This window comes from Aythya ferina, assembly GCF_964211825.1.
Source record: "Aythya ferina genome assembly, chromosome: 14".
NCBI lineage: Eukaryota > Metazoa > Chordata > Aves > Anseriformes > Anatidae > Aythya > Aythya ferina.
In genome coordinates this window covers 5701831-5721582 of record NC_140312.1, presented here as the reverse complement: position 1 = coordinate 5721582, position 19752 = coordinate 5701831, and the positions used below count along the sequence as shown (strand labels likewise).

The window sequence follows — 19752 nt, the reverse complement described above, 5'->3', positions numbered from 1 at the left end:
CATCTCAGCCCTTCACCTCCCTCCATCCCTGAGGCCAAGCAGCGCTGCTGACGCCGGTCCCTGTGGGGCTGAGCATCACACAAGCAGGTTCGTTGTGCAGAGAGGAGACTGTGAAGGGTTTTGGACCCAGCCCAGGAGCTTTCTGCCAGCCCCGTCCCAGTTCATGACATCCTTCATCTCCCCAGTGCATTACCGGGCTCTCCAAACAGCGCTCTCAGGTGCCAGCCCCGAGCACGGAGCCTCCTGAGAGGAGCGCGCTAAAAAAAGAAATGAAAACGTCTCGCTGCCAGCTGAAGGGAGTGCTGACAGGAGGGAGATGCCAGGAGCACTTAAACAAGAATCTGAGACCGGGGGACGCTCGGGCGTGTGTTTTCAATTGGCAGATGGGAGCCGTGCTCACTGGGAAACGCCTGCTGCTCGCTGTTAGCTTCAGATCTCGGAGCTGATGGCTCAGGAAGCTAAACGGCCGTGACGAGGACATCCCCACCTGTATCACAGCTTTCTTCTGGGCCTGATGGATTAGGGAATAAGGCGCCGCTCCTCCTTTGGCTCCGAAGTCTGTGTTTGCAGCTCAGACCTACTCCTGCTGTGCATCAGCTGAGCAATCCCAAATTCTGCTGGATTAGGGTAAAGCTTAAGTTATCTGGGTACAGGGGGACCTGCAGTTGGGTGTGGAGACGTGGGCTGGGGACTGTCCCCTCCCTGGGCTCTGGAAGCAGCCCCATGGCAGGACAGCACGCTGCCAGCACCGCAGGCACAGAGACATCTCCTGGCGCTGCTGGGGGCACCTAGCAGAGCACGTTCCAGATCCCAAAGAGCAATTATTGATGCTTCCAGAGCCCAAAGGCAATTATCGATGCTTTTACCACTGTGCGGAGACGTATAAATAATGGAGCGTGTCGCTGCGAGCTGTAGCAGGTCAGGGAGCAGCATCCCGGCTCACCCTGGGCTGCGTGTGTACGCCTGGGCATAATCTCCAAAGCTCCCCGAGAAACGGTGACAAAGGCAGGAGTTCAGAGGCTGGACACGGATGACGAAGCCGTTTCCCTCTCAAAAGGATGCAGCCAAGCAGATGATTCAGCTTCCATCCAAAATCCACTGGTTCAAAGCCGGCTGTTTCTCAGGCACCGCATGGCATGAGGAGGACACGCACTGCCACAGCTAAGCAGAGGCTGCTCGGTCATCCCTGGATCCCCATGACATCCCCAGTGTCACCACCCCAGTGACATTCCCACGGGGACCAGGCCAAGCTGTACAGTGGTGACAGGGATGGATTCAGCCTGTGGGAAACTATCCCTGCCTCGAAGTGCTTCCTAATCCTAAGCTCCCGGGGAGCACGTGGTGCTGAGCATCCCTGTCCCACTGCCACTGCGGGGACAGGAGCAGGAGGGGACAGCCAGGCAGCCTGGCTCAGCCAGCCACAGCAGGTCCTGAGCCCTGAGAACAACCGGGTTGGGGCCAGCAGCGTATTTGGGCACAGTGGTTTGGGGTTTATTTGCTTTTAGGCCCAGCATCACCAGCTCTTGTGATTTTTCGCACGTGTCCACCAGTGTTTGCTGCGTGCCACAGCACCCCGGGGCCTGGCAGCAGCTACAAAGCTACAAAGCCCTGTGTAGTGGCAAGGGTTTGATACTGGAGGGGGGCAGAGGGGTGGGGAAGCCCTGCAGGATCAGTTTGGGAAGGACAGCATCCCATGGGAGGGATCCCACATGGAGCAGGGGCAGAGAGGGACCGAGAAGGAGCGGCGCAGGCCAGGGGTCAGGGGCTGACCGCAGCCCCCATGCCCCGTTCCCCTGCACTGCTCAGGGGGGAGGAGGTGGAAGAGGGTGGCTGGGGGGAAGGCGTTTTTGGTTTCTTCCCTCTGTTTCTCACTTCTCTAGCTTGTTAGTAAGAGGTAATAAACGTTATTAATCTCCCTACTCTGAGTCTGTTTTGCTCGTGATGACAACTGCTGAGCCATCTCCCCGTCCTTATCCCAGCCCCGCAGCCCTTTGTGCCATATTTTTTCCCCCTTCCCCTTTGAGGAGGGGGAGTGAGGTGGGGCTTGGCTGCCCACCCGAGTAAAACCACAGCACCCTGGCAAAGGGAGAGCAGGGAAAGGGAACGAGCTGGGGCAAGACAGCCTGTCCGGTGCCCGTTTCCATGCTCTCACTGCTGCGCTCTGGGAGCAGTGCAAGCCCACTTTCACCCTGCAGGCTGCTTTGGGAGCGTGGTTAGTTCCTGACAGCTGTAAAAACCTCTCCTGTGTCTGAAGGGCAGGCAGCAAGGCAGAGGGAGCTGGGAGACAGCAGTGGCCTTGCCACAAGGACTGTATTTGGATTCATCACGGAGCTCGGAGGGGATGTGATGAGCCCAAGTGTTTCTCCCCGGGCTCGTAGTATCAGGCTGCCTACTTATCACTGATCTCTGAAGCGAGAACAGCCACAAACTGAGCTGCCTTCTTGAGTGACACAGAGGTATGGAAAGCCAAGAAAGGGAGGGCTTAAGGAAAGCACAAGTGGTTTGTAGGTGAGATAAAACTGAGGGTCGATGGTTGTCTGATCGGGTGCGTCAGCACCGGCATCTGCTAGAGCATAAAGAGGCTGGGGTGCCACGGCTGGCAAAGCTGGAGGTGTGTGCTGGGTGAGATTGTTTTCCTGACGGTAGAAAGGGAGGTGCATTTCAGCAAGCACTCCTCAGGGAAGTAATGAGGGCTAAGATTGCTCCTAGAGACTGAAAAAAAAAAAAAAAAAAAAAAAAAAACACAACTCTGGAAAAGTAAAAGCTCCAGTACTGCATGCAAGCAAATTACTGGCATGAGGCAGTAGACCCTAGCATGAGGCAAAGTGTTTTAGGACCTCAATCAGGGATGGGGAGAGTCCTCAAGGAGCACCAGTCTGTACCTGGAAGCTGCTCTTGCTGCCATCCCTCTGGATTATCTGCCTGACCCATATGAGTCCAGAGGCTTTAGCCACAAGGGGTGCGGTGATGTAGGTGTAATGAGACTTGGGAGCTTTCCTCCTTCTGTCACCTCCAAGAAATCACCTCGTCCTCAGTGCTCAGCCAATTTTCCCCACGGTGGCTGGGTCCTGGGGGCTTGGTTCCACTCTGTGACAGCAGGAGGCAGGACAAGGAGTTTATTTGTGCAGCTGCATGAATTGCAGATGGTGACTGCTAATTCTCTCTGCTCCTGCCTGCAGGTGGAGAGCCTGGATATCAGGTACATGCCTGGCATGAAAGAAGCTGATTCCCTTTTCAGGAGCTTATCTCTGTCCCTGGCTGGGACCAGGTGGGAGAGGGATCTTATCTCGAGTTTTAAAAGCATCACAAACTGCTCGGCAAAGAGCTGGTGCTGTGCCAGGAGGGGGCTGCTCCCCAGCATGTGCTCCCTGGGGAACATGCATGTTGAGACCGTGCCAGCCTTTGACCTGCAGCACTACGGGGACAGCCACGGTGCCTCCGTGCACTACATCTTCGGGGGGCAGGTGCTGCAGCCCGGTGGATGCAAGGGATGGATGCTCTGGGGCAGTGGGATGCAGCTGAGGGGCTGGAGATGCTCTGCAGAGGGAATTCACAACCTGCAAACACGGTGCTTGACTTCACAGCTCCGGCCACACTCACCTTAGACCCTGAGCCAGCCCCCCCCAGCTGCTTTTCTCCGGAGACCTGATGGCAGTGATGGAGTGGGGATGAGCCCAGCCTGTCCCCAGGAGCCCCCAGCACTTCCAGCAGTGTGTCAGCATCCTGGGCTGTGCTCTTCTGACTGTGGTTGGCCCTACTGGGAGGTGTGGGTGGGAGGCAGGACCAACTGGGACCTGGGGGTGGCTGCCGAAACTGCGGACTGGGTGGTGAAGGTGAAGCTGTGCCAGAATGGCTCCTGGACGTGGAGCCTGAGGAACAGGACAGAGTCTGGGGCCACTGCCACCCCCTGGGTGCGCCTGGCTTCCCTGAAAGCTGGGGTCTTCCTGGGCTACCAGGAGGGCACCGTGGCCTTCTCTGATGTCAGGGACGTGTCCCAGCTCTTCACCTTTGGAGAGGTACTGCCCCTTCCTCAGCCCCTGCTGCGGCAACGGGACGGGCAGAGTGAGCCCGTGCGCCTTGCGAGCACTGGGGGAAATGGGGTGATGTGCCCCAGAAAATCCCCCTCAACGTGGGATTTGGGCTGCCAGCCCTTCCCTGCTTCTGTTCTCGTGTGTAAAAGCAGCAAAGGCCGCGGGAGGTGGTTGCAGAGCCGTGGGGGGGGCGATGTGACGGGGTGCCCCCGGCTGCTCTGCGCCCGCCGGCACCGCGTGCTGGGGACGGGCAGCGGGCTGGCGGCAGGGGGAGCTCGGCGCACAGCGCTTTAATGAGCATTAACGATCATTAAAAGGCTCCCGTTGTGCCTCCTGGTGATTCGGGGTCTGCAGGGTCCTGCCCTGCTGGGGTGCAGCACAACCCGGGGCACAGAGCAGCTCAGCTCCAGCCCGGGTGGTTGCCCTCTGCCTGCGGCACGGGGGGCGCAAAGCGCCGGGGGGGCTCAGGGTGGGGGCGAGGGTTTGGCAGTGTTTGGGCTGGGGTGAGTGCTGGAGGCAGGGTGGCTTCTTCTGCACTCAAGCAGCTGGGGGGTTTGGGTGCTTTTCAGATCCCAACAAGGGGTTTGGACTTAGGAGCAGTGGGTGCCAGTGCCTGGCCAGCCCTTTGGAGCGTTCCCCAGATGCCTTGCTGAGGCTTTCAGCTTTTTGCAACTCTTTAAACCAAGTGTGAGCAGTGCTGGCAGCAGGAACCAGCATTCTGCAGCCCTCCGAACAGCTTCACCTGAGTCCCATGCTGGAAACACTTCCCCTGGGGGACGGCAGCCTTGGGCTCCTGGACGGGGAATGTACCAGGTTTTGGGGCTGCCTAATGCCCGTCCCAGGGCAGGAGGGCATGTAGCGCTCAGCTGGAGAGAACAGGGCATGGCCCACGCAGGATGAGTCCCCAGATGCTCAGGCAGCTGTGCTGCTGAAACCCAGCCCGTCCTTGGTCTGCACAAAACCACAGGCGAAGTGGCAGCTGGCCCCGGGGCGCGGCGACAGCGGTGCTGGCAGGAGAGGAGCGCAGCCGGCGGGGAGGAGGAGGAAGAGGAGGAGGAGGAAGCAGCCGGCTCTGCTGCTCACCCCTTCCCGTGCTTCCCATGTGTAGTTGCAGCAGCACGGGCTGCGAGCAGCTCGCTGCGACGTGTGCCATCGCTGCCACCTCCTACACCTCCCCGGTGCCAGCGGCAGAGCTGGCGAGCAGCAAAACCTCCTTCTCTCCAACTCCCGGGCTGAGCAGCTCCCGAGGAAGCACGTCCTTCCTCCTCCTCCTCCTGTGACCACAGCGTGCTGCTCCCAGCCCCGTTTTGGGATGTAAATCCTCGCCTGGCCCTGCCGGGAGGGGAGAGGCTCTGGCAGGGAGGCCAGGGGCTGGAGAGCCTCTCCCGGCACGGAGCACGGGCACTGTGCTTGTACGTGCAGGGAGACCTCTGCTCAGAGCTGCTCTACATGCAGCCTTAGCCTGGTGCGTAAATACTGCCTGCCCCTCGGTGCTATCTCAAAAACACGTTTCACTAATAAATGAAGCAGAAACCCCAGGCTCGGTGTGAGGGCAGTGACCGCAGAGCCTGGCCCTGGGTTTGGGCAGGAGGGGCTCATGATGGGGATGGCCCCGGGGCAAGCCGGGTGAGAAGCAGCCACCTCTGCTCCAGCACCCACTGCCCCAGGAACCGGCTGCATTTTCCTCACAGTCACCTTGTCATTCTGTCCCTGGGTGTGCTCAGAGCCACCCCAGTTTGGCTTTTGCACAGCCACGTCTCGGGCTGTGACATGTCCGTGCAACGTGTCCGTGTCCTTTACCCTGCGCTTTTGGGAAGCCGCTGCTCCCTTGGGTGCCCCGTCCCCCCTGTGCTGGGAGGGGGGCAAGATGTTAAAATAAGATCCTTTTGTTTCCCAGGGCGGCAACAATGGAAAGGTCCCATCGGTCCCACAGTCACCCTGTGTTTGTGATGGAAAATTCCCCGTTGCGGCGGGGGTGAGCCCTCCCCCGCGTCCTGCCGTTAGATGGCAGCACGGACGGGCTGCTCCCCGCCCGGACTGAGGAGCCGGCTGCCAAAATCCCCGAAGTTTTGGGGTGGCAAAGGAACCCCCCGGCCCCAGGTCAGACTCTTCCTACACTCAAGTTCTCCAGGCAGCCCTTGGGCTGTGGGTTTCATCTGGCGTCTTGCCCCTACAGAGGAGCAATGTGATTCATCCCCCTGTCCCCACGCACACCTCGCTGCCTCCCTGCTCGTGCCTCAGGCACACGCCGCTGCCAGGTGCTCGCTGTGGTCCCCAGAGTGGGTGCTGCCCCATCTGTGATCGCAGCCTCAAGAACCTGATCCCACAGTCTCAGCTCTTCACCCCACGGTGGTGCTGCCCCTCGGCTCTGCCCCGTTGTCCCATCGCCAGTTCCACTGGGGAACTTTCAAAATCTCCCTCCAGAAACTTCACAGGCTTTGGCACCCACCTGGGATGGAGGGACACCAACACCTTCCACTCCTTCAGGATCGAGGAGGAGTGTGCTGGAGAGCAACTTCAGGGTTAAAAACTCATTAATTGGGTCGGGGGGAGCTGGGTAAAATAACCACCGTGACTTGGATTCCCTCTGACAGCGCCAGGAGAGGGACAGGGCGATCCCTTCCACAGGTTTGGCAGCAAGAGCAGTTGAGCACACAACAAGTTTTTCTGCCTTTTAGAAGCCACGAGCACATGGTTCTCATTCAGCCTCCCTTTTTTTGTGTGTGTGTGTCTACAAGCGTGTATAATCAATAACCCTCTGGGGCGCAGCATGGGGCCGTGTTTATTTACCTACTTGGTGTTTGGTGGGCATGTGGGCAGGCAGCAGGGGCTGTGACCACTGTGCTGGTGCTGTGCCCACCGTGCTGGTGCTGTGCCCGCCGTGCCAGCACGCTCCCGGAGCTGTGCCATCGCTCCTGACCTCAGGGCATTCACAGCCTGTTTGCAGCCAGCCAGGGGAGCACACGGGGAGCCGTGCCATCCCCCGCTGCCAGCACCACGGCACCCAGTGCCTCCAGGCCCAGCTGGCATCCCACCACTGCCACCGTCCTCTCGTGGGGAGATGAGAGCGTCCCGGGGTGTGAAAGATGGGTTGGAAAGGGGAAAGGAGAGAAAAGAGGAGTGTCTGGGGGTTGCGGGAGCTGGTGCATCGCAGGGTGCATGGATTTGGGTGTATGTCAGGGTGTGGGGTTGTGTGTATGGGTGTGGGGGTGCCCTGGCAGTGAGGTGTGTGGCACTTAGTGGTGCTGGGGAACACCAGGGCTGCCTCAGACTGATCACAGTGTGTGTGGATGGACAGCATGAGCGGGTATCCCTAGTGCTGTCCCACATGAGCAGGGGTGCAAGCATGCACACAGGTGTGAGAACGCATGTGGGCATCTTTGGGTGCCCCCAGGGTGTGCAGGACTGCGTGCCTGGGTGTGCACACATAGCTGCGGGCTTTTGGGGAGTGTGCTGGTAGGCGTGAAGACAAGATACACATGGCGTGTGCATGCTGATGGGAGAGGGCATTTGTGTGCCTTCCCCGGGTCTGAGAGCTCGGGCTGCGCACCCAGGTGCACGCGTGGAAGAGGGCAGTGGGGGGATGTCTGCATGCAGGTGCGGGTGGGATGCAAACACCCATGGAGGTGTGGATGTATGTGGGGGATGCTCACAGGTGGGGACGTACACAGGGGATGCTCACAGGTGTGGATATACACAGGGGAGATGCTCACACCCACGCAGGTGTGGATGCACACAGGGGGGATGCTCACGGAGCAGGGGGGATGCTCTCACCCCCGCAGCCCCCGCTCCCCCTCCCACGGCCCCACCGGTGCCCGGAGCCTCAGGTGCGCCCCCCCCTCGCCGCCTCCCACCCCGCCCCGCCCCGCTCCGCCCCGCCGCCCGCCCGGCGCCCCGCGGGCTCGGCGGAGGGCGGCGGGCGGCCCGGGCGGGCGGAGGAAAAGGAAACGGCCCCGGTGCTCCCTCCCCGCCCGCCGCCGCGCGTCGCCGCAGCTGGGGCGCGGCGGGAGCAGAGCTCGGGCGCGGGGCGCTCCGCACCGCTCCGCACCGCACCGCCTGCCCGCAGCCCCGGAGATGAAGAGAGTTTGCACGCTGCCCCTCTGGCTCTGGCTCGGCATTGTCTCGGAGGCAGGTGAGCAGCGTCTGCGGGAGCCGCGAGGGCTCCGTGCTCCGGCCGGGGGATGCGAGCTGCCCGCCCGGCACCTGCGGAGGAGCCGGGGACGCGGGGATGGGGCTGCCCCGACGGGACGGGCACCGGGAGTGTCCCCCCTCCGGGTGTCTCCCGGAGCCGGCAGGGAGCGGCGCTGCCCTCCTCGGGATCCCCGAGCCCCGCCGCGTCCCGCCCCGGTGGCCGCCAGCCCCGACGGGGCGCGCCCGGTGCCCGCCCGGTGGCCCCGACGCAGGGGACGGGGGGATGCCGCCACCTCCCCGCACCTCCCGCGGGAAGGAACCGCGTGGGACTCTCAGAGCAGGGATTTCTCCGCGTGGGGAAGCACCCGGAGGCCGGCTCCCCGCCCGGTTTATTTCTGTTTCGTACTCGGAGGCATCGCTGGGGAGCGCCGGGCAGCGCGCTGGGAAGGCACCGGGAGGCGGTGGTCGGTGCGCGCCCTCCGGTCTCCCCGCTGTCCCCCCCCCAGCCGCTCGCTGGTGGCTCTGCTCCCTCTGGGAAGCCCCCCAGGGCAGGTGGCTGGTGAAATACTTCTTATAGCGCTAGGGGAAAAGGCTGGTGGGCAGCGAGCTGAATCCCCGGGGCTGTGTGCGCTCAGGTGGCTGCTGGATCGCGGCACAGAGGGGGCTGCGGAGCCCTTCTGGGGAGTGGGGGCCGTGGGGCAGTGCTGAGCCGGGTGGGCTCGCGTGGGTAAAGAATTTACAGGAGGAGAAAGTTAGCGGTGCAGGAAGAACCTGGAAAAATAGATTTGGGGAGTATAAATGGAATTTTCTCTCCCCTCAGCCCAGTGACTCACTGTCACCAGTGGCGTTTGCTGCTGTCGTCGAGATGAGCTCGCGGGCGGGCTGCAGGTCTGGCCGCAGTGGTGCAGAGGGGTGGTACGGGCAGAAATTGGGACTGTGACCCTGCTCTGCCCAAAACCCCGCAGCTGGTTCTTGTGCCACGGTGGGCTGCAAGAGCTTGGGGAGTTTCTGCAGGCAGGGACCCGCTGCTGGTGGCATCGCGGTGGGAGCTGCAGCTGTTCAGAGCTCTCCTGTTAGCAATTTGTAAAGCAGCGTGTGGCTGTCTCGGGTCCTTTCATCTCCCAGAGGTGCAGGGAGCGGTGCCTGAGAGGCTGTGGCCGGCGTGTGGCTGCGGGAGGTGTGGGTTTCATCAGCACGGGGCTGTGCAGGGCTTTGAAGCTCTCCAGCACTGCCTGATTAGTGCAGCGGTGAAGGGCAATGTGGAGCTCAAAGGGGAAACTGAAGCCCCCTTTCTCTGCCTTTTTTTCAGCTTTACCTGAGACCAATTTTCAGTGCGTATACTCATGTCCTCCCAGCTGGGTGCAAATATCTGCCCTTCTTAGAAATAGGGATGTGTATTTGAGGTTGTTCCACCTGGGGAGGATGAAATAGTTAATCTGGGGGCCGCGAAGGGTCTGTTCTGGCTCTGCTTTGTGCATCCTGCCTGTTCCTGCACCCCATCACCCTGTTAAGGGGTCCATTGCTGGGAGAGGAAGGGCTCTTGCTGCTCCCCTGCTCCTTGGTGGCCCTGGAATGGAGCAGAGCTGGGGTGCTCCCCTTGGAAAGAACAGTGTGATGGGGGGAGCATCCTGGGGATGCATTCCCGGGCTCCAGCACCAAGCCACAATGCTGTGGGCGCAGAGGATTGCTGGCCACCCCTCAGCCAAACAACCTTGCCATGTGGAGCACCGTATCCCCTAGGTGTGAGGGAAGGGGCCCTGCTTTTGTAGGACCCGAGCCGAATGTGCTGGCTGCTGCTGCCTGCGGACCTCCCCGGCCGGGTGTGCCGACAGCCCCGCCTGGCCGTGCCAGCAGCAACATTTGCGTTCGCAGCTGGGATCCGAAGCGGTGGCTTTATTGCGAGCAATAAACACGGGGCCGTTCCAGCAACACCCTTTCACGCAAAAGCCCAAGCGTGCGCAACGAGCCCCGCTCTGCTTGACCCCAGTCACTCGCTGGTGGTGAAGCAGAGCTGGGGAGGCGGGTTATGGGAGGGCCGCGGCCTGTGGGGATTGGGGAGGGGGCCCTCGTGCCCTGCTGCTCGCTTAAGGATAATTTTGGATGAATGGGCTGCTATCACCGCCCTGGGATTTGGCTTGGGCACGCGAGCCCGCGGCTCGCTGCCTGCACAAACAGCCACGAGGATGTTTGTTGCTGAGCTCGATTTGACATCTGGCCGGGGTTTTGCGCACCCCCAGCAGCACAATGTCCCCGGCCAGTGTGGGCTGGGTGGGAGGGGGCTTCCTGCAGCGTGGCCCACCCCATATTGCCCCTCGCCCATGCGCTCGGCTCCACACGAGGTCTCCGTCCCGCAGCCACGCAGAATTTTCCAAGGCAGGCGTGGGAAGGGCAGGTGCTCCCGGCCAGGAGGGAACACGCTGTTCCCAGCATCCCGGGGCAGTTCCTGGGGAGGGAAAGGGAGAGCATGATCCCACGGGAACGGCAGCAGGAGGGGGCCGTGGCCTGGCAGCCGCTTCTCCAGTGCCGTGAGAGGCATCTATGGCGCTTGGGGTGTCGCTTTGCAGAATGGCTGCTGAAGAATTGAGGATTTTGATGGGTGCCAGGGTCTCGGTGGCTTTGGGGGGCAGCGTGAGCCTGACAGGATTCACCCCATGGAGGAGTTTCCAAATGAACATCACCTCCATCTGTATATTTAGGCTGCTGGGATGAAACAGCCCCAAGCAATGGGGGCGAGGTGAGTATTTGTACCAACCACAGCTGCAGCAAGCCCATGGCGATGGGGATCCCAGGGGGTCCTGCAGGATCAGGGAGAAGCAGAGAGCCCCGCAACAGCCAGATCCCACTGCCCGTGAGTGGAGGAGAGCAGCTGAGGTTTCCGTGTGGGGATTGACTAAACACCACAGGGCGCTTCCGCTGGGCAGGACGGGCTGGGCATGGTGTGGAGGGCTGAAAAATCCCTGCTCACCGGGAGAAAGCAGATCCTAGTGGGTCACTGCGGTGGGAGGATGAGGAGCTTGGCAAAATGTGGGACAGAGGCACCTGGATGTGTCTTGCCTCAAGCTCCTGCTTCTCCCCACCTGGTGGGATCTTGGCATGCAGCTCCAGGAGGGTCCCACGGAGAAACCCATGACCTGGCACGGAGCTGGGGCTGAGCCTTGCCCTGCACCGGGGCTGGGCTTATCTTTAGCCCTTCATTAGCAAAAGAAATCCTGCTGCAGCTGCACTGGCATCTAGTGCCTGGTTAAATTAATTCCAGGGTTTTATTGCCTCTGGCTACCCCAGACCTTTGTTTCTCGTTTCACGTTGTTACAAGGGAGGGTTCTCCGGATCCCAGGGGGGCTCTTTCACTCCGGTCAAAACAGTTCTGATGTTTTCGGCACAAAGTATTATTACTGCCCATCTGCGGTGCCTCATTGTTCACGTGAAATAGTGGAAGCGGAGATGGCCTGCGGTCAAGTCGGCGAGGAGGCAAGGGCCCCGCAGCCTGGTTTGGTCGCTTGTTCGTGGAGCAGCCGCGGGCAGAGCTCTCGGGCTCGAGGTGCGAGTTCAGCACAGGGAGGGTGAAAGCCTGGCCCCGCGGCAGCCGGTGGCGAAACTCCCACCGAGTTTTATAAGCAGAGAATATTAACCAGGGAGTCTCTCCTGGAGCCGTTTCCATGCTGAGGTAGCAGAAACAGGTTTCAGCCAGTGACTTGTATTTCACCTTACAACTTCTCCCACGTGCTAATTGTTTTTCTTGCTGCGTTTCTGCCCCTGCCTCCCCCCGGCGAGCATCTCCAGCGCTGCCTTCGCGGGCCAAGCCTGGAGGTGCCGTGGGACGGACGTCATGCGCTAATGAGGGAGGATCAGCTTAGGGGGTCATGAAAAAACTCCGGACATACGGGACGGGGTGGTGGGGAAAGGCAAGTCAGATATTTTGAGCAAGTGCTTCTCTGGCTGAGCACAAAATAACAAAAAGCAAAACCCACAACTTTCTGTGTAGGGAGAGGAGCAAGGACCCCAGGGGTATCCCCAAGAAAAAGGGCTGCAGACCCTTCTGGTCTTTGTCCTCAGGTGCTGATGGGCAGAGCCCTGGCGTGAGCAGAGATGAAGGGAACAGATGAGATTTTTACCTTCCTGCAGGCAGCCCAGAGCTGCTTAAAGCTCTCCGCAGAGCTTGGAAAACCACCGAAACCACAGCCTGGTGGCAGAAGGCTGAGCAAGGAAATAAGCTCAACCCTGCAACCACCCACAGCGCCATGCAGGGGGAAGCGAGCAGGCGCGTGTAAGGAACCAAAGCAGCTCAGTGATGCTCTCAAGACCCATCAGAGCGGCCAAACCTCGTGCGTAGGGGTTAAGCCTCCTCATGGCTGTGGCTGGGTAGGAGCCAGCCAGCATCGGCATGCGGTGCTGGTGGCGGTGACAGCGCCCACCTTGTCCCCCCATGGCTGCACACACGGGCACACCTTGGGCAGCTCCACGGGGAAGGGTTAAGCCAAGACGAGTGGTGCCGGTGCCAGGCTTGGTGTCCAGGTTCTCCCTGGCGGAGGTCAGCGGTGGTTCATGGGAAAGGAAAAATTGGCAGCTGGGCCGGATGTCCCTGCATTTCCCCTCTTCCTGCAGCCGCCTGAACGATGTTCCTTATTTAGCTTTCCTGACGGACAGGAGGAATCCGATGGCGGAAACTGTCACTGCCTGATAACAGCTCAGGGACCTCTTTATGATGGGCGGCACGGCAGGGAGCGGGGCAGCGCTTGGCCTCGCCGGGCGGGCAGAGCCAGGCAGCCGGGGGTGCCCTTTGCACCCTGGTTTGGGGGTTGGCTGTGGGTAGGGAGGGCAGGGCACTTGCAACCCTTCCCTTTGGGCTGCTGTGTGTGCAGCCCCCCTTGGTGCTGCTCAAAACGCTCTCAAGGCCAAGAAGCAGAGGCAAATATTATATTAATATATTATATATGCGTTTTTTTTCTTATTTTTGGTGAAGGGTTTGAGCTGGTGGATGGGGAGAGTAGTAGAGGCGTGGAATGAACCCAGTGGCCAGGGTCCGAGGCCAGGCATGGTTTTCTGCTTGCAGGCGATGAGGACGTGAATGGCAACCAGTGCTGGGGGGCATCAGCAGGAGATGGGCTCGAGCAGTGCCAGGAGCTGTAGCCAAGCACACCCATCAGTACTGGGACCAGCTCCCCGCGAGGATGCTCCAGCTGAGCAGATTAACATTGCAAAGATGTTACTGCCTGCTGTACTGTCCCCTGCTTTCTCTCCACGGAAGATGGCATCTCGCTAGTATCTGAGCCATTTTCATATATGTGCCCATGGTGACCAGCCCCAAAACCACAAAAGGTCCCGAAATGCAGCCTGTATTTCAATGTATCCATTGATTTTTATCTCGCATCTGTGGAGGCCACCAGGCTGCTCCCATACCAATAAGAGCATTGTTTCCATGGCAATTAATGTATTTTAAAAGGGCAGAATGTACAGAGAGACTATTTTTTAAAGAGCAAGCCCTAAGCAAAGCAGCCCTTACCCCCGGACTGGACACTGGATGCCAGGTTTGACTCTGTGCAGTGCACGGATCGGTGATGCTGTGCTGCGTGCTGGGACACCAGGCATGGTGAGCCAGCTGGGCAGGGTGGCATGGAGCTCATGTGGACCCATGGAAGGAGCCTACTGTGGCCCTGCAGCCCTGGGATCATCAGCCCTCTGCTGCTCGGGGAGTTTCGTGTTCCCTGGGGCAGTGAGCCGCTTCAGGGTGCGTGTCTGACCACTTCAGTTTTAGCTGAGCAATATTAAAAGTCTTCTTGTGAGACTGCAGACCTCGGCTGGACCTCCCAGGAGTAATTTCTGAGCCCTCTGAGCAACCCCTACCTGCCCAGCTCACCCACCTGAGCACCTGCAAGTTGTAGGACTGAGGATCTGGTCAGCAAGCTATGCTGGTACCTCGGCATTAAACGCTTCTCTCTTCAGCTAAGCTCAAACTCCTTTTGTGTTGGCTTCCTGTGATCATATGGCAGGGAGATGGGTGTGCAGGGAGCTGCTCTCCCAGGCCGGGTGTGTTGCTGCACTGGCCACCTGCAGCAGTGCCAGGGGTGCGCGCAGACCTGCCGGCTGTGGAGAGGTAGCAGGAGCCCCAGCCTCCTGCCCCAAAACCAGGGCACAGCTCAATCCTCATGGGATATAACAGGGCCTGGCATCCTCCCTGGCTATTCCGGGGCAGAAAAAGCAGCATAACTCATAGTGTGAGTTATTTGTTTAAAATTACGCACGCTTCTTGTGGCGTCACTTCCTAGCGTGATGCGCGGTCCCCAGCACAGCGAAGTGAGCTCACTTCCCACTGCACCTTCCTGGCACAGGCGTCACCTCGCCCGGCCACAGCCACTTCAAAGTTTAATGCACAGTCTTGCCCTGCAGCCAGTGGGATGAGAGAAGCTTATTTTTGGTCCGCTCCATCCTCAAAGCAGTGGCAAAGGATTTGCCCCTGGGAGGTGCCCGGAGACGGCACCGTCCATGCCCCTCTCGCACCATGGTTCAGCTCCTCCGTGCCAGGGATGGACAGGTTCCTTCAGGGGGTGAAGTGAAAGAGCCTCCTGCACCAAAATAACTGATGGCCCCCGTCTCTGGAGACGAGGCCAGGAGGTGGTGGGATTGTGAGAGCGAGCGGTAGACAAAGGAAGGAAGTTTTTATTACTGGGCCAAATCCTGAAGTCCTTCGGTTTCATTTAGGCCTGTGCCTCAGTGGTGATTTCAGTGGAGACCGGTCTGAGTAAAGAGAGAAAAAGGGCTTCAGGATCTGGCCCCTGGGTAATTGTGTCACGTGGGAAGCTTATAAAGAATTTGCAAGCTCATGATGGCTTTCCTGCGGGGCTGGTGCTAGGGCTGATGGCAGCTGGGCCTCCTGCCTGGGTCACCGTCCCCATCCTTGCTGGGGGTGCAAAGCACCAGTCCCGCTGGCTGGTCAGCCATTTCGGCTGCTGGCAGGATGGGCAGAGCCCATGGGGCTTGGACGTGTGCATTAAGGTTGGTCTGCGCATCCTTCAGACCCACAGAGGATTTTAGGGTCCTCTGGATTTCTGAGTTAGGGGTGGGTGGGCTCTTTGTGCATCAACAGGTCTTTAAAGACTTGCTGCTCTCCTGTGTCCCCCCACAAACAGCTATAAAAAGCACAGAGCTGCATAGCAGGGCCTGGAAAACGCTTCAGGGGTTTCCCCACATGGGAAAAGTGCGTGGGTCCCACATCAGCTGGGGTAACAAATGTGTGTGTGTCTACGTAGACACGTGTGCTGACCACAAGGGCTGGCTCTGGGGCTCAGCTCCCCACCTGTGACTTGTTTTTCCCCATTTCTGAAGTTCTCACATCTACTGAGATGGATGTTAGATGCAGTGACCTAAATATATATGGAGAGAGAAACAGAAGTAAGGGTAAAGTCAATAGTTTCTTTGGACAACAACAGTAAATCTTGGTATTTACCGAGTCAGGAAGTTTGGGCACGAATTGTGGTTTATACTTGGATTTGGGAGCTGCCAGCTCAGAGTGATGGCAGCGAGCAAAATGGCATCCAGCAGGGGTGACGGCATCGAGCGCCCACAGAAATCCATCACTCTCGCTGTGGGTTGGCCCAGCCCGAGCAGTCCCCAGCGAGGCGTAATTTGGTCTAAGTGGCCATCAACCCGTCACGGCGCTGCAGCGCTCGGCCCTTGGGAAGCAAAGGGCAGAAGTTTAATGGCACGTCCCCAGGGCAGGGGGCCGGCTGCGGTGTGAGATGTTCCTGCGGGAGGTGTGTGCGTTCACACCGTGAAAATCACCGAGCTGCTGGCGGACAGTGTGGGGTTGTTGTGCTGGGATGACATGGAGATACCCAGCAGTGCTTGTGTACAGAAGCTGAGCTAAGGTGGTGTGCTGGAGGACTCCACTTTTGGGATAAATTGGGGCATACACTATCCTTCCGCTCCTCCCCATGCTGTGATGTCCCAGCATGTGAGCTGGGAGAGCCACTTGGTCAGGTTGATGCCTGCTTTTATTCACTCGTGTGCTATGAGCACTAATGGAGACAACAAGGACGGGCAGTAGCATGGTGTCCCTGGCTTGAACACAGTTGGATGGGTTTTGGTGTCCCCAAACCTCCCATGTTGGAGGGAGGCAGGAACCTTTCCCATGTCATCGGTCGCTCCGGAACTGTGCCTACCTCAAGGCACAATGCCCAACCTTGCTGCTCCGCAACACTCAGCGTTTCACAATATTTATGGCCCCTTCTCACCCCTCGCTGCTTAGACAAATAAAGCCTAATGCAGCCTGAGGCTGTTAATCCCTGGCTCCCCAGCCTCCCAGCAATAACAAGGCCTGGGTGGCATTTCAAAGAATGTACCGGGGCAGAGGGGGAGCGGGGGGATCTCTCTTTTATAAGACGGTGGAAATACAAACCTGCCTTCATCAAAGATAAGCAGCGTTGGCTGGGCTAAGCTCCTGCTCAGGGGTTACGGCGGTGATGGAAGGCAGGAGACTCCGCGCGGCACTGGCCCCGCAGTAACCTTTGCCAAAAGAAAAACACTTCTTAATACAATAGGAGGTTAAAAAAAAATAAGACAGAAAATTAAACAGGGCCCCACGTGAACTTAGGAACCTGTGTTAGCTCAGTGAGAGGTGCCCATGTTGAAACATCACAAATGGCACCTGGAGAGGCTCCGATCCCCTGACCCACGCCTGTCCTCAGCCCCTTGGTCTGTTTCTTTGCCGAAATGGCCCTGCTGCCTCCTCTCTCCTGCCAAATGGCTCCTCCTGCCTTTGTCCAAGCCAACGCATCTTCCCCTCGCTCGGTGAGGCTGCCTCAGGCTCTGCCGCAGCTCCGGGCACGGCACGGTGACCAAACAGGGACAGCCGAGGAAGTGGCGTGGAGGCTCTTTAGCACAATTCCCCCCCTGTTAGTCCTCGTGCTCCTTCGGTGGAAGTCATTAGCATGTGTAAACGCTTCCTTCCCATCGCGGCTGCTTGCGTGCTCTCCCCGCTGAGCTGCACGGCAAGGGAAACACCTTTGAACGGGAAAACAAGTCAGCCTCTGGGTATGAGCAAGGGAGTAACTGGGTGTTTATGAAACTTGGTAACCCTCCTGTAAGCTGGTTTTTTTTTTTTGTTGTTGTTTTTTTAAAGCAGCAGAAGGTGTTTTAGTTTGCTGGCCTCCAAATAGCACCAGAGTCCAATGCTGCCATTTAGGCTGGGTGTTTCATTGTCAGAATCTCGCTGTGATATAAGGAGTGTGACATTTCAAACTCAGCCTTTCTTGGAAGGGAATGAAATGAGTTTCATATCTGCATGAGGGGTGTTATGAGGAGGTGGAGAGAGAAATCTGTGCAGATGTTGAACAGCCAGCTAATCTCAAGTGACGCGAATGCCCCGATACACTTTGGCTGTGGGAGCTGATGATTATCATCTCTTGCTGCAGCGGGTCCTGGCTTGTGGTCGAAGCCATGCGCCAAGAGAAACTGGGAGCGTGCATGTTTGCACCGTGCCCTCGGCACCGTGGGCAGCCCCGCGGGGCTGGCTGTCCTCACAGCACCCCAAGTTTCTCCATCTTCGTGTCTCCCAGCCCAGCAGGGACCAGGTGGAGTCACTGACCCAGGGTGAGGAGCAACCCAGCAGAACCCTATGTGCTGGCAGAGCCTCGCCGCACTCTCCTGCAGAGCCCTTTCCTCTTGGGGACCCTGTGGAGAGCAGAGTAAGATTTTTTTATTACCCACATCAGAGAAGATTCTGGGTTTGGCCAGCTCCAGCTGCTTTCAAGGATGGCAGAAAGCCCATTGTGCAGTGTTTTTCAGGCAGGCTGAACTGTCTTATCTCCTACATGGCTGTAGCAGCACTCACCCCAGGGACCAGCACCTCCCGTCCTGCTCACGTGGATGCCAGGAGGGCTTTTAGATCTGCAGCGAGTGCTCAGAGCTCTTCCAGCAGCCTTCCCTGCTTGTGCACGGCTGACCTCGTACCTGAGGTTTCCTTCCTCTGCCGCTACCTCTGATGACTAATTCTCCTTTGAAGCATGTGCCTGTGATCTTCCTGCCTCCCCTCGTGCCCACCCCGTCAGAGGAGGCAGAGGGGTCGTGCAGCTGCGCACGTGCGGGCGTGCATGTGAGGAGCTGCACGTGGAGGGGGGCCCGTGCGCTCGAGCTCCCCAGGCAGCAGGGCTCTCTCATGCCCATGACCGCTCTTCCCTTTGCTTTTTTTTTTTTATTATTATTATTATTTTTAGATTATACTTGATGCTTGAAAACCCAGCTTTGATGATCAGGAAGTTAAAATTCCTCCTGCCCTTTGCTTGTGCTTCCTCCTTTCTGGACCCGTCTTCATCTAATGTAGCTTTTTCATGTCACATTGGCTCTGGGATAAATCTATTTTCTTTGTTCCATGTTATCTTTCATCAGGAGCTGCAAGGATTCCTTCTTTTTTTTTGCTTGACTTTTTTTCTTTTTTCTTTTTTGTTTCCCAAGCTAAAGCAGCTCAGTTCCTGATGCTCTACCCTCTCTGGAGGGCAGGGATGGAGGTGCAAAGAGGCTGCGTGATGGGCTCTCAGGGAGCCTGGAGCAGATGGAGGATTGAATCCAGGTTTTCCAGGGCCAAGATAATCATCTAATTGCAAAACAGTTTTGTTTTTTTCCCCACTTGCCCTGCTCATCAGCTTCTCCCACACTCAGCAGCCGGAGATCAGCTTGAGGATGGGGCATGCTGTGGAGAACAGGCACTGCCAGCCCCGGGGCAGCTGCGTGGTTTGAGGGCTCTGCATTGATTTCCATTCACAGCTAAGTAGCAAACATCTGGATGCAAACTCCAGGGACAGGGAGACGGAGGAGCAGGTCTTTTCCGCTTGGCGTGGTGCCTCCCAGTCCAGCTGCATGGCTTGCAGGCCCCCCATAGAAGCCCAGCACGGTGTGCCAGGCTGCCCCAGCCTGGCCAGGGGGCTGGCAGGGGAAGCTGGCCCTGATGGTGTATGGGGTTTGCTTCGGTGTCCTGCTCAGCCCATCTGTAAGCCAACAGGCTTAGGAAGAGCCAGACTTCAAAGGCCAGCAATTAAGCCCACACACATCAAGGAAAAAGCAAACCTGCAACTTGATTTTTTTTCTTTCGAAACGCTGCTGCCTTTTTCTCTCTGTGCTTAGTGCCGACCCTCGGGCTCTTCCTGACTTCTTCCTGACTTCCCGGTCAGCTGCCTCCACATCTCCCACCGACAGGTAGATGCCAAGGCCTCTCTTAGCTTGAACCCTCTCTTCCCTGCTGGTATATCTCCAGCTCACTTCGAAGGGCACTGCACCAGGGTACAGCTCAGGGATCGGCTGGTGGTGGAGATGTCGTTAACGATGTCAAAACTGAGGATGCACAGAGACCCTGCTCTCAGCACCATTTCTCAGGCTTTCCCCTTCCCTGTGCCCACCCTGCCTGGGTGCTGGGGCTGGGCTGGGGGCTCTGCCCAGGTTGTCACCAAACCTCAGCATGGCAGGGGGCTCCTGCTGATGTACCCGCTCTGTTTTTGGCAATGGGTGGCTTAGGACCTCCTAGACCTGGGTGTTTCACCCAGCACACTGGGTGTAGGTTGGTGGTGACTTATCCTCTGGGAGCTTATCCATCTCCTTGGGAATC

General features: G+C 58.5%; 1 protein-coding gene across 2 annotated transcripts in view; it reads left to right on the top strand.

The window, feature by feature from the left end:
- Positions 1-7988: 7988 nt before the first annotated feature.
- The window catches only part of FLT4 (fms related receptor tyrosine kinase 4), a 56257-nt gene continuing 44493 nt past the window's right edge, over positions 7989-19752 (top strand). For both annotated transcript variants that reach the window (XM_084535616.1, XM_084535615.1), the window contains exon 1: positions 7989-8163. In XM_084535616.1, coding sequence (XP_084391742.1) covers positions 8106-8163 — 58 coding nt within the window. In that variant the 5' untranslated portion in view covers positions 7989-8105. The remainder of the gene's footprint in view (positions 8164-19752) is intronic.